General features: G+C 40.9%; 1 protein-coding gene across 2 annotated transcripts in view; it reads right to left on the bottom strand.

Moving 5' to 3' along the window:
• Positions 1-13,153, bottom strand: part of gna12a (guanine nucleotide binding protein (G protein) alpha 12a) — a 126,748-nt gene that overhangs the window by 93,027 nt on the left and 20,568 nt on the right. The window contains exon 1 of one of the 2 annotated variants that reach the window (XM_060943070.1): positions 12,401-13,067. The exons of the other annotated variant lie outside the window; for it this stretch is intronic. Within the exon in view, the coding sequence (XP_060799053.1) occupies positions 12,401-12,718 (318 nt within the window). The 5' untranslated portion in view covers positions 12,719-13,067. Of the gene's footprint in view, positions 1-12,400; positions 13,068-13,153 lie in introns of those variants that run through there. 2 annotated transcript variants of the gene reach the window in all.

Genomic DNA, 13,153 nt, shown 5'->3' with positions numbered 1-13,153 from the left:
CTGCCTTTGTCTTACGTTTTTGAACCGTTTGTCTGCCTGTTTTTAAATAAACACTCTTCCTGCAATCACATCCATCATCCGCTTCCATTACATGACACTCATAAACGCAAGATACTCTCCATCGAAGACAAACTTCATATCCTGGAGCGTCTAAAGCCTGATGAGAAAGCAACGGATTTCTGTAAAGAAAATGGTGTCTTGCAAAATTCAATTTCAACTTATAAAGCAAAAGAAAAAGAGCTCCGAGACTTCGTCCATAACTACAATCAACATGACGGGCTGAAAAGAAAGAAGATGCAGCAAGCAAACGACAGCGATTGTGACTTATTTCCTTTACTTCATAAATATGTAAGTGAATTAAGCATAAATATAAATTAAACACAGTTAGTCTTGTTTTATGTAAGAGTGAGTGTTTGGTGTGACAAGTGGGACCATTTTAGTATTACGAACTTTTTGGTATAATGAACTATTTGGACGTCTCTCAAGGAGTTCGTTACAGTGGGGTTGCAGTCAGGGCCGTCGACAGGGGGGGACAATCGGGTATTTTGTCCCGGGCCCAGGCATGAGGGGGGGCCCAGAACTGGTCCCTCATGAAGATGCCATTAATCATTCTGTTTCATTTCAAAATGTGTTGATTTGGGGGAGAAAAATGTGCTATATTTGCATTCAATGAATGATTTCTGGTTCTTTTGCCTTTATTGTCTTCGAAAATAGATTCAAGAACCCACCTACCACCCCTAATGCAGAAATGGTTTGGTCTTTGATTAAGGCGCCAAATAACACGGCACTATTCCATCATAACGCTTCGACAATAAGTGTGCGAGCCCGTTTGCCAACATGCACAAGTCAGGAGCAAAGAAAAGAAAAGAAAAGAGAAAAAGAGATGAAGAAGCCAAGAGCCTCAGGGGCTCACTGCATAGATATTTTAGAAAAGATTCAGATGATGCAGTGGGGCAGCTGAGCCAGGTAAGACACAGATAACTTTTTTCCAGCCCCGTAATGTAACCCCAGCACGCGCGACGCACCATTCATAATTACAAAGTAGGGGATAGCAGGGTACACTGAGTGAACACTGAAATGCACAGGGCATTGAATTATTTCATAAACGTATCGGTTTAATAACACTGTGTTGCATATATCTCAATGAAGCAAAGAATAGCACATTGGCCCGCAATCATATCCAAATGTTTTAGGCACGCTTGCTGAGCTGCGCTGAGCTGGACTCCGGTTAGCTGAAAGCCCGTGGAACGCTGCCTCTTGTTAATTAAACCTTATTTTGTTGGAAATCATCCCGTGTAGATACGACGGCATGTGAAATTGCCAGCTAGATAGAGTTTAATGTAACGAATGGGCTATAAATGGGGTGTTTTGAGGTTAGTCTGTTGCAAAACATTAAACTTTCGCTTAGACTGGATACTCTTCAAACAATTCCCTTGCTCAAGTGAAAAATGATAGGCCTGTATGAAAAGCGCAATTAATGAAAGTAGCCTAATAAGCCCTAAATGAATAAAACAACCTCTGTTTTATTGTTGTTGCTTACACGTTAAGATTTTGAAATCTTCTCGGTCCAGTTCTATATCCAGGGAACGTTGTAATCCTTTTGGTTTATCCGTAATAAACGTGTCAGCCCCCAGGTCAGATAGGCTAATGTTACGTGGTTGGGAGGGTGTCAATTTTTTTGTAACATTCTAAATCGAGTACGGAAAGGACGTTTATGAAAAACAAGACAAAAAAATACACTGAAAAACTCACTGTACACATCACTAGTGGTGATGGTTCTATGTTCAGATTTTGGGAAAGCCATAACTCCGTTCTCATTGAGGCCCAGTTCCATCCCGTAAACAATCATTTTGGTTTATCAACTACCTGCGCTCAAACATGTCACAGGAGAGGCTCAATGGGCTGGCTATGCTCTCTATAGAGCGCGAACTTGCAAAGAAGCTGGACTTCAATGACCTTATTGACGACTTTGCCACAGCAAAAGTCCGGTGCATTGCATTTCGCACCTGAATGAGGAAATGTTCAAACTGTAAATATGTTGAAATGTTGAAATAAAATGGTTGACTGTTATAATGGGCTTGGAATACCTGTTATTTAAGGGTTGGAGTGAATGGAGACTGTGAAAAGAGGGGTTGGGTGTGGGTGGTTGCTGTGTGGCGATGTGCGTGCGCGCGTATGTGTGTGGGGGGGGGCACTCAGATTATTTGGGGGGGGCCCACTCAGATTATTTTGTCCCGGGCCCAGCCAAAGCTGTCAACGGCCCTGGTTGCAGTGTACTTGAGTCTGAATGTATGTATTATATTGGACATTGCATTTTAATATTCATGTCTAGAACGTTCTCTCTGCAAAAAAGTAGATGTGAGATAGAGAAGCAGTGAAAGGAAGATGGCATCTAGTTATAGAAATACATTGACATGATATTTAGAGGAAAAAAAAATCCCCCTTCTTCAGCTGACTGAGATATCTAACACTAAAGATGGTAAGGGGAAGGACAATACAAAGAACATGCAGTGCAGTGCAGTGCAGTGCAGGACTGGACACCAAACAAAAGCACCTTTCTTTATACATGCCTCCCAGTTTCAGAATAATGTACTGTGCTATCATCGCTCACCTATCGCCCCATGATTAAAAGGCCTCGCTGGAAATAAACTGGGTTGACCTAAGCACTTCCTGTGTCTGAGAAGCAACAGAACTGTCTCACAGGGTCCCGTCCACAAAGAGGGCTCAGTTTCAGCTCTCTGCTCCCCGGATCCTCTACAGGGGGCTGGCAGGAGGATCTGATCACAATCAGGCCTGGTCCAACAGAACGATGCTTTTAGCTCTGCTCAATCTGGGGTAATCATCTATTGCATGAGGGATCTGTTTCAGACACTCTGACCTGACCAGTGCTGTGATGTCAGATTGACAGTTTGACAGCCACTAAGTCAAATTTAAGGCACAGGTTTGTTTTGCTCAAAAACGTTAAGATGATTAACTATAAAGTAGGAATGCACAGATATCATGTGTTTCAGATTGAGTAGCAGAATATGATTTTAGTGTAGGATACTGATACTGAAATTAGGAACCTTCTTTGTATTAATCAATCTGAGACGTCATGGAACGGTTTCATTTTTAGTTTAGTTCTGTTTAAAGTTTTCCCAGTTTGCTAATCCCTAACTATTTTCAGAGTAGTAGGTGGATTTTCTGTTGAGATGCCTGTGTTTTGTCAACCTGGACAGCGTAACCGTGCTCATTCTAATGAATCAGAAACAACATACAGAATAACCTACAGAATGAACTAGCCACCTCACGTTAACTCATCTCATCTCATCTCATTATCTCAAGCCGCTTTAACCTTCTACAGGGTCGCAGGCAAGCTGGAGCCTATCCCAGCTGACTACGGGCGAAAGGCGGGGTACACCCTGGACAAGTCGCCAGGTCATCACAGGGCCGACACAGAGACACAGACAACCATTCACACTCACATTCACACCTACGGTCAATTTAGAGTCACCAGTTAACCTAACCTGCATGTCTTTGGACTGTGGGGGAAACCGGAGTACCCGGAGGAAACCCACGCGGACACGGGGAGAACATGCAAACTCCGCACAGAAAGGCCCTCGCCGGCCACGGGGCTCGAACCCAGGACCTTCTTGCTGTGAGGCGACAGCGCTAACCACTACACCACCGTGCCGCCCCCTCACGTTAACTAACTAACTAACTAAAATATTTCCCTTCAGCCACTGTTTATGTGTTGATCCACTGTAAAATCTCACAGCGCACTGCATGCATCAGACCACACGTTGAATGTAAGGGCTTTCCTGAGTCTTTGCGCATTTGCAGGGTTGTTAGCTGCAGGTTGGTAAGTAGCTACTTCAAGCTAGCTAACTAAAATATCCATCCATCCATTATCTGTAGCTGCTTATCCTGTCCTACAGGGTCGCAGGCAAGCTGGAGCCTATCCCAGCTGACTATGGGCGAGAGGCGGGGTACACCCTGGACAAGTCGCCAGGTTATTGCAGGACTGACACATAGAGACAAACCACCATTCACACTCACATTCACACCTACGGTCAATTTAGAGCCACCAATTAGCCTAACCTGCATGTCTTTGGACTGTGGAGGAAACCGGAGCACCCGGAGGAAACCCACGCAGACACGGGGAGAACATGCAAACTCCGCACAGAAAGGCCCTCGCCGGCCGCTGGGGTCAAACCCAGGACCTTCTTGCTGTGAGGCGACAGCGCTAACCACTACACCACCGTGCAGCCCCTAACTAAAATATAGTGCAGAAAATAAAACTACAATACCTGTTCATTTGCGTTTTGCTCTGCAACCGGTCAAAAAAATTTGGCACAAATAATAAAAAAAAGAACACACACATATGAGGTGAGTAGAAGGGGTCAAGTAACTTCCTCTTGCTGGATATGAGTGAGCGAGAAATGTAACACTTCCCATCACGATACTTCGCAACAAGGATAAAACAAGCGTTATGCTGACTATCAGTTATCGTTCAGTAGCTTCTCACCAAATTGAGAACAGATAAACGACTTACCTGTTCAGCAAGAACAAAAGGTAAAAACCCACCAGTCCCTGAATCCTTGTTAGTCTGATAGAAGAACATCATAAACACTCCCTCATGCCCTTTTGCTTTGATTACTCTCTCTCTCTCTCTCCTAATTGGCTGCGGCTTCTGCCAATCACTGTTTAGTGAGACTTTTTTAGTGCATGAAGGGGCCTGATGACATATCTGTGCTGGCGTATGGTGCGTGGCCTGTCAAATCCAATCTAACGCACCTGAAATGTGAGTTCCTCTCACAGCACTGTCAGAGCACTTCACAGCAGCTCAGGAAAATCAGATTATAAAGTATTCTCTCTCCTGATTCAAAAGCATAGTTTAATGTTCAGTTTTAACAACGCCAAAAAAAAAAAACATCCTCTGCACTAGACTGATCTTTAGTATGACAGAAAACATTTGAAACTATGTTCACAGAGGCTTTAATGTCACAAAATAGACTTAAAGAAATCAGGAGTTGGAGAACATAAGCACCACATGCACTCCCTGCGAAAAGAAGCTTTTCCTTTCTCTTCCATATAAAGTAAAACCCGTGTGCACAGCCAAACCTCCAAACTGGCAGCACTCTTTTCTGACCAAAATGTAGTTGAAATTACAGCCAAGGAAAGTTTCCCACTGAAAGAGTCAGGAGCCAGAACATACACCGCTTGATCATTGGATGAGAAGATAAAATATGACATTAAGTTGCATCAGACGTTGTTATTATTATTATTATTATTATTATTATTTAGGGTCCTATGAAGTGCTGCGTCATGTGGGCATGCTTTCCGGAGATACAAAGGGAATCAAAGTAGTGAAAAATAGGGAAGATTGGAAAGTCTGTAGAGAGTCGATAAACATAAAAAGGATGTCAGATCAGTTCTTTCCACTACATTTGACAGGGAAGGAACATCTGTTGCAACTCCCAGCGAGAGACCAGGAGCCTCATATATGCACCAAAAGACGTTGATCTAAATGACGAGGGAACAGCAGCTGTGCGACTGATAGACAGAGAGGAGTGAATGCCAAATGGATCCAAGGAGATTAAGGCATGAAGCTGCAATACTGCTCGTGTAACAAGCTTTCTTTTTCTCCTTGCAATATAACCCATTAACGTAGAAAAGTGTATGACACAGGGCAAAAGATTCCTTTCATTCTTCTCTATCTCATTCTCCTCCCCTTCAAACACACACACACACACACACACACATACACACACATTTTCTTCCCGGAATTACAGCCATTGTTAAACACAAAAGCAACCAGTGTAAGACCTGCTCGCAGGGAAATGACCTGGCAACAATCCCACCGCTTTTGCTGTCAGTCAGCTTGTGGAAGCAGCAGACATCTAAAACAAACATTATTTTGATTAACGTGGTGCATGGAGGTGAGCCTGAATCCATCGCACAACTGGATACACCTACCTGACCCATCACACCACAATCAGCTCTCTTCTGAAGCAAACCCCCCCCAAAAAAAAAAACCCAGACATACTTGACTCCTGTACCCTGAGGATTAGTTATTGATTACTGCAAACAGCTGCACATACAAACCACTATTAAAGTCCACTCAAATGCTTAGGTTTTAGAAGGTAAAAATTATACCAGGATCAGACTACAGAAATTCAGCCCAAGTTTGACATGATTTTAATACAATACAACAAACGGGCCTTGTAGTGGGACACAATCGAAGAACAGCGACGTGGCATCTGGGACGCAAAGTCTCGCATGTCCAAATTTATTGGATCTTCTCACCTAGATTGACAACTCCTACGAAGTGCTCCTTGAAAGCCGTGATCGACAATTTCTTGACCCTCCTCCCTGATGACACGATGATTCATCAGGGTCAAATTTGTAGTGTTGCCAATCTCCCTGACCAAGCGGCGGCAAGAATTTCTGGCACCATAATCACCTAATCTGACCTGATGACCATCATGAAAGACAAAAAGATCTCATAATCTGATCCTGGTATTACTTCAAGTAATTAACATGATGATGACAGAACATTTCACACACTTCCAGCTTTCACAGCTTATTGCATGTATTTTCTCCCAGGGCCTAGTGAAAATTGAAATCTCAGGCAGAAAGCACATTTCTTCACAGCCTAAGACTCTTCTAGCAGCAGGATTTTCTGATTAGTTAAATCTGGTTGTCCCACAGATATAATAAACAAGTTGCGAACCCTGGATGTTGTCAAGACTGGAGTGGTGTCTTGTAAGCTTCTGAGGGATACAGTATAGATATAGACAGAAAGATAGATATAGACTGTTGTTATCTCGTGTTACGCATTCTTCAAAAAGGAGTTCCTCGGGGTTTCTGGACAGTTAGGAGTTCTAGCCTTCTAAACGGGTTGTATGCAGAAAGGAAAGGTTTTTCTGTTTTTGTAATCCTGATCTAGAACTTGACAAAGTCATGCCAATTAAGCTGGATTGATCTGAACTGGGAAAGAGACTGGCCAAGTAATGAGGTACACACTTAGAAAAAGTTTTATCATGCCCCATTAAGGATTCTTCAGTTTGTCATAGTGGAGGAACCCTAAAAAGTTCTACATAGAGCCCTGTGAAGAAAGGGTGTAATGATGCATCGTGACATGGTGCAACGCAATGCAAAAATGTAATGATGTGCTTCATGGAAAAGATTCGCATCATGCATTTTAGCATTTTACTGATCTTGCCTGTAATTAATTTGCAATGTTTGGACACCAGATGTCCCAGTCTGTGCAACCCATAGAGTTAAAATATACAGGCAGCACACTGTGTGTTTTTATTTGTGAAGTCTGGTAGCCTCTAGATTGATACAACAAACACACATTATATGTTATACAGCTGCACGAGTAAGTCATAACAGTTAAAAAAGAGCTCTTCTGTAGCTTCCAAACACCAAGGTTTGTGGAAACCAGCCATTTTAGCCGCCTTTGGAGCTCTAATTCTGCTTCCTTGCACATTAAATTTCAGCTGATCGTTTTCTAAGTCTGCAAGTCAGATGGTTTGTTTATTCAATCAAAATTTTGGTGTTTCCCATAACCCGGTACAGAAAGTATGAACCGGAACGAGACGGTACATTACAACCCCAATTCCAAAAAAGTTGGGATGCTATGTATGTAAACTGTAAATAAAAACAGAATGTGATAATTTGCAAATCATGGAAACCCTATATTTCATTGAAAATAGTACAAAGACAACATATCAAATGTTAAAACTGAGAAATTTTATTGTTTTTTGAAAAATGTATGCTCATTTTGAATTTGATGTCAGCAACACGTTTCAGATGGACAGGGGTAACAAAAGACTGGAAAGTGTAATGCTAAACAAACAAACAAAAAAAAACTAATTTGGTTAATTGGCAACAGGTCAGTAACAAGATTAGGTATAAAAAGAGCATCCCAGAGAGGCGGAGTCTCGCAGAAGTAAAGATGAGGAGGGGTTCACTATTCTGTGAAAGACTGCGCGGGCAAACAGTGCAACAATTTAAGAATAACGTTCCTCAATATAAAATTGCACAGAATTTGGGGATCACATCATCTATAGTACATAATATCATTAAAAGATTCAGAGAATCTGAAGAAATCTCTGTATGCAAGAGACAAGGCTGAAAACTGACATTGGATGCCTGTGATCTTCAGGCCCTCAGGCGACACTGCATTAAAAGCAGACATGTGTCTGTAGGGGAAATCACTGTATGGGCTCAGGAACACTTCAGAAAACCATCATCTGTGAAAACAGTTCATTACTGCACCCACAAATGCAAGTTAAAACCAGATATAAACAACATCCAGAAACACCGCTGCCTTCTCTGGGCTCGAGCTCTTTTATGATGGACTGAGGCGAAGTGGAAAATTGTCCCGAGGTCTGACGAATCAAAAGTAGAAATTCTTTTTAGAAATCATGGACATCACGTCCTCCAGGCTTAAGAGGAGAGGGACCATCCGACTTATCAGTGCACAGTTCAAGAGCCAGCATCTGTGATGGTATGAAGGTGCATTAGTGCACATGACATGGGTAACTTGTACATCTGGGAAGGCATCATTAATGCTGAATGATGTATACACGTTTCAGAGCAATATGCTGACATCCAGACAAAATATTTTTCAGGGAAGGCCTTCCTTCTTTCAGCAAGACAATGCCAAACCGCTTTCTGCATATATAAAACTGCATGGCTCTGTAATAAAAGAGTCCAGGTGCTAAACTGGCCTGCTTGCAGTCCAGACCTGTCTCCCATTTAAAACATTTGGTGCATTATGAAGCGCAAAATACAGCAAAGGAGACCCCGAACTGTTGAGCAACTGAAATTGCATATCAGGCAAGAATGGGACATTTCTCCTTCCAAACTATAGCAATTGGTCTCCTCAGTTCACGGATGTTTACAGAGTGTTGTTAATAGTAGAGCTGATGCAACACAGTGGTAAGCATGCCCCTGTCCCAACTTTTTTGAAATGTGTTACTGACATCAAATTCAAAATAAGCATATATTTTCAAAGAACAATAAAGTATCTCAGTTTCAACATTTGATATGTTGTCTTTGTACTATTGTCAATGAAATATAGGGTTTCTGAGATTCGCAGATGATCACAATCTGTTTTTATTTACAGTTTACACAGCATCCCAACTTTTTTGGTATCGGGAACGTTACGTTTTCTAAATATTCAGCGGTTTCATACTTAGCATCTTGTACTCCCACGTATCACTGTCATATATTCTTTGATTAGCCAGTATTATCATAATCCGTCACATTTTATTAACGTTATATTCACGATATTTTCAATCGAAATTGATCTAAAAGCCCGGAAGTCTAAAAGCCCGGAACTCCAATTACAGAATATACCTCAGCGTGACGTCACAAAGAACCATGCATGTAGAAAGGCTTTACTGTAGTTGTAAGTTAACAGTTATTCAGATTTTTATTTTATGTGCAATGAATGTAAAATGTGGTTTCACACTGATTGTGAAAGCATGGGTTATAAAACAGAAGCACAGATCAAAAAAGATAAGAACTTGAAATGTATACAATGTCAGCTAAAGAAACGAAGAAGTAGAGGTAGGGGAAGAGGCAAGAAATTGTAAAATAGATGAATAAATAGTTAAGTTATATGTTTTGACAATAAAACAACTAAATAATATATTTTGTTTTTTGTCTAACTTTATTTATCATACATGACGGGACGGGTTCATCTATAAAAGCGGGATGACTAACGTAAGTACCGATTAATAAAATGGTGGACGTAACGGATGTCTCTGCGAAACTGGAAGAAAAAAGGTAAGATTATACATTATGTAAATAAATATCACAAAAATGGTATTGCAGAATGGAACACTTGTTATACATGAGACGGAACAGCATATAAAAACCCGCAAGGCAAATATAAGAAAATAGACCCTGTAGAACAGGATAAAGCGGCTAGAGATAATGAGATGAGATGAGACGTGACGGTACTGTTCCGTCCTGTTCTGTTCCGTACCGGGTTATTCGAGATGCGCAAAATTTTAGGGAGATATGGTGAACCTGTAGTACATTTGATAAAGAACTGTATTTGTTTAGTTGTATACAGACAAAAGTGCTCACTGTTTTAAACTGTTTATGATTCAGGAAGAGTCTTTTCAGTCGCCGTTTTGCTTCATTCAAATATTTTGAGAAGCGAATTAAATTGAATCCTGAATCAAGTATTGCAAATCGAATCGAATCAAGTCATATCATGAGTGAAGTGTATTGCTACAGCCCTAGTTTTTTTTTTTGCTTGTTTGTTGTTGTTGTTTTTGTTAAAGGCATCTAATTAAACCTTCTATAAAATCTAGAACCATCCAAAGAACCCATTAGGAAGCTTTTTATTGTTGTTATTGATGATGATGATGATGATGATGATGATGATGGGAATTTAAATCCATGTGAGAGACTGAGTTAGTATCCTAGGTTTTTTTGTTTGTTTGTTGTTTTTGTTAAAATGTTTTAATTAAGCCTTCTATAAAGCTAGAACCATCCAAAGAACCCATTAGGAAGCTTTTTATTGTTGTTATTAATGATGATGATGATGATGATGATGATGGGAATTTAAATCCATGTGAGAGACTGAGTTAGTATCCTAGGTTTTTTTGTTTGTTGTTTTTGTTAAAAGGTTCTAATTAAACCTTCTATAAGAGCTAGAACCATCCAAAGAACCCATTAGGAAGCCTCTTATTGTTGTTATTGATGGTGGTCATGATGATGGGAATTTAAATCCATGTGAGAGACTGAGTTAGTATCCTAGGTTTTTTTGTTTGTTGTTTGCTTTTTTTGTTAAAAGGTTCTAATTAAACCTTCTATAAGAGCTAGAACCATCCAAAGAACCCATTAGGAAGCTTTTTATTATTGCTGTCGTTGATGATGATGGGAATTTAAATCCATGTGAGAGACTGAGTTAGTATCCTAGGTTTGTTTGTTGTTGTTTTTGTTAAAAGGTTCTAATTAAGCCTTCTATAAGAGCTAGAACCATCCAAAGAACCCATTAGGAAACTTTTTATTATTGTTGTTGTTGTTGATGATGATGGGAATTTAAATCCATGTGAGAGACTGAGTTAGTATCCTAGGTGTTTTGTTTGTTTGTTGTTGTTAAAATGTTTTAATTAAGCCTTCTATAAAAGCTAGAACCATCCAAAGAACCCATCAGGAAGCTTTTTATTATTGTTGTTGTTGATGATGGCAGGAATTTAAATCCGTGTGAGAGACTGAGTTAGTATCCTAGGTTTTTTGTTTGTTTGTTGTTGTTTTTGTTAAAGGGTTCTAATTAAACCTTCTATAAGAGCTAGAACCATCCAAAGAACCCATTAGGAAGCTTTTTATTATTGTTGTTGTTGTTGATGATGATGGGAATTTAAATCCATGTGAGAGACTGAGTTAGTATCCTAGGTTTGTTTGTTTGTTGTTGTTTTTGTTAAAAGGTTCTAATTAAGCCTTCTATAAGAGCTAGAACCATCCAAAGAACCCATTAGGAATTATTGTTGTTATTGATGATGATGATGATGATGATGATGATGGTGGTGGTGGTGATGGGAATTTAAATCCATGTGAGAGACTGAGTTAGTATCCTAGGTTTGTTGTTGTTAAAATGTTTTAATTAGGCCTTCTATAAGAGCTAGAACCATCCAAAGAACCCATTAGGAAGCTTTTTATTATTGTTGTTGTTGATGATGGGAATTTAAATCCATGTGAGAGACTGAGTTAGTATCCTAGGTTTGTTTGTTTGTTGTTGTTTTTGTTAAAAGGTTCTAATTAAGCCTTCTATAAGAGCTAGAACCATCCAAAGAACCCATTAGGAATTATTATTGTTATTGATGATGATGATGGTGGTGGTGGTGATGGGAATTTAAATCCATGTGAGAGACTGAGTTAGTATCCTAGGTTTGTTGTTGTTAAAATGTTTTAATTAGGCCTTCTATAAGAGCTAGAACCATCCAAAGAACCCATTAGGAAACTTTTTATTATTGTTGTTGTTGATGATGATGGGAATTTAAATCCATGTGAGAGACTGAGTTAGTATCCTAGGTTTTTTGTTTGTTTGTTGTTGTTAAAATGTTTTAATTAAGCCTTTTATAAAAGCTAGAACCATCCAAAGAACCCATCAGGAAGCTTTTTATTGTTGTTGTTGATGATGGCAGGAATTTAAATCTGTGTGAGAGACTGAGTTAGTATCCTAGGTTTGTTTGTTGTTGTTGTTTTTGTTAAAAGGTTCTAATTAAGCCTTCTATAAGAGCTAGAACCATCCAAAGAACCCATTAGGAAGCTTTTTATTGTTGTTATTGATGGTGGTGATGGTGGTGGTGATGGCAGGAATTTAAATCCGTGTGAGAGACTGAGTTAGTATCCTAGGTTTGTTTGTTTAGTATTTTTTGAAATGTACCTTAATAATATTCTCAAAGATGGTGTCTCTAAAATCCAGCAGCGCTTTCTGGTCGAACTGCTGTCCGTGAATGATCCGCATCTGTTTGAGGAAGGTGGACTTGCCGCTCTCCCCCGCGCCCAGCAGCAGGATCTTCACCAAGCGCCGCACCGAGCGCCTCTCGCGCGCCAGCATGGCATCGATCTCGCGACTCCGCCGCTTGGCCTCGCGCGCCTGGGTTGCGTCCCGCTCGCGCGCTCCATCTTTGCCGTTATTCGTGTCGTGTCCGGCCTCAGCGGGGAGCAGACACCGGCTCAGGGTGCGCACCACGCCAGCCATCCCGGCCACCCAGCCAACAGCGCAAGCAAACTCAAGAAAGCAAAACAACGGGCCGGTTGTGTTCAGCGCTCGTGCGTTACACGCACCGGGACTCTCATCGGTAACGCGGCGCAAAGTCCGTGTGTGAGCTCAGTCTCTCCTGCGCGCGCACAGCACCACCCCAGCGCAGCCGCAGCACGCTCATCCCGCGAGTGAAACTTCACACACTGCCGCAAAACACAAACACACACACATACTTTTTTGTTTTTATTTTTTAAATAAACTGAAAAATCCTCTTCAACAAATCTCATCTCATCTCATTATCTCTAGCCGCTTTATCCTTCTACAGGGTCGCAGGCAAGCTGGAGCCTATCCCAGCTGACTACGGGCGAAAGGCGGGGTACACCCTGGACAAGTCGCCAGGTCATCACAGGGCTGACACATAGACACAGACAA

This window comes from Neoarius graeffei, chromosome 16, assembly GCF_027579695.1.
Source record: "Neoarius graeffei isolate fNeoGra1 chromosome 16, fNeoGra1.pri, whole genome shotgun sequence".
NCBI classification, from domain to species: Eukaryota; Metazoa; Chordata; class Actinopteri; order Siluriformes; family Ariidae; genus Neoarius; species Neoarius graeffei.
Note: the sequence above shows the minus strand (reverse complement) of the source record. Positions and strands in the feature narration are given on the sequence as shown.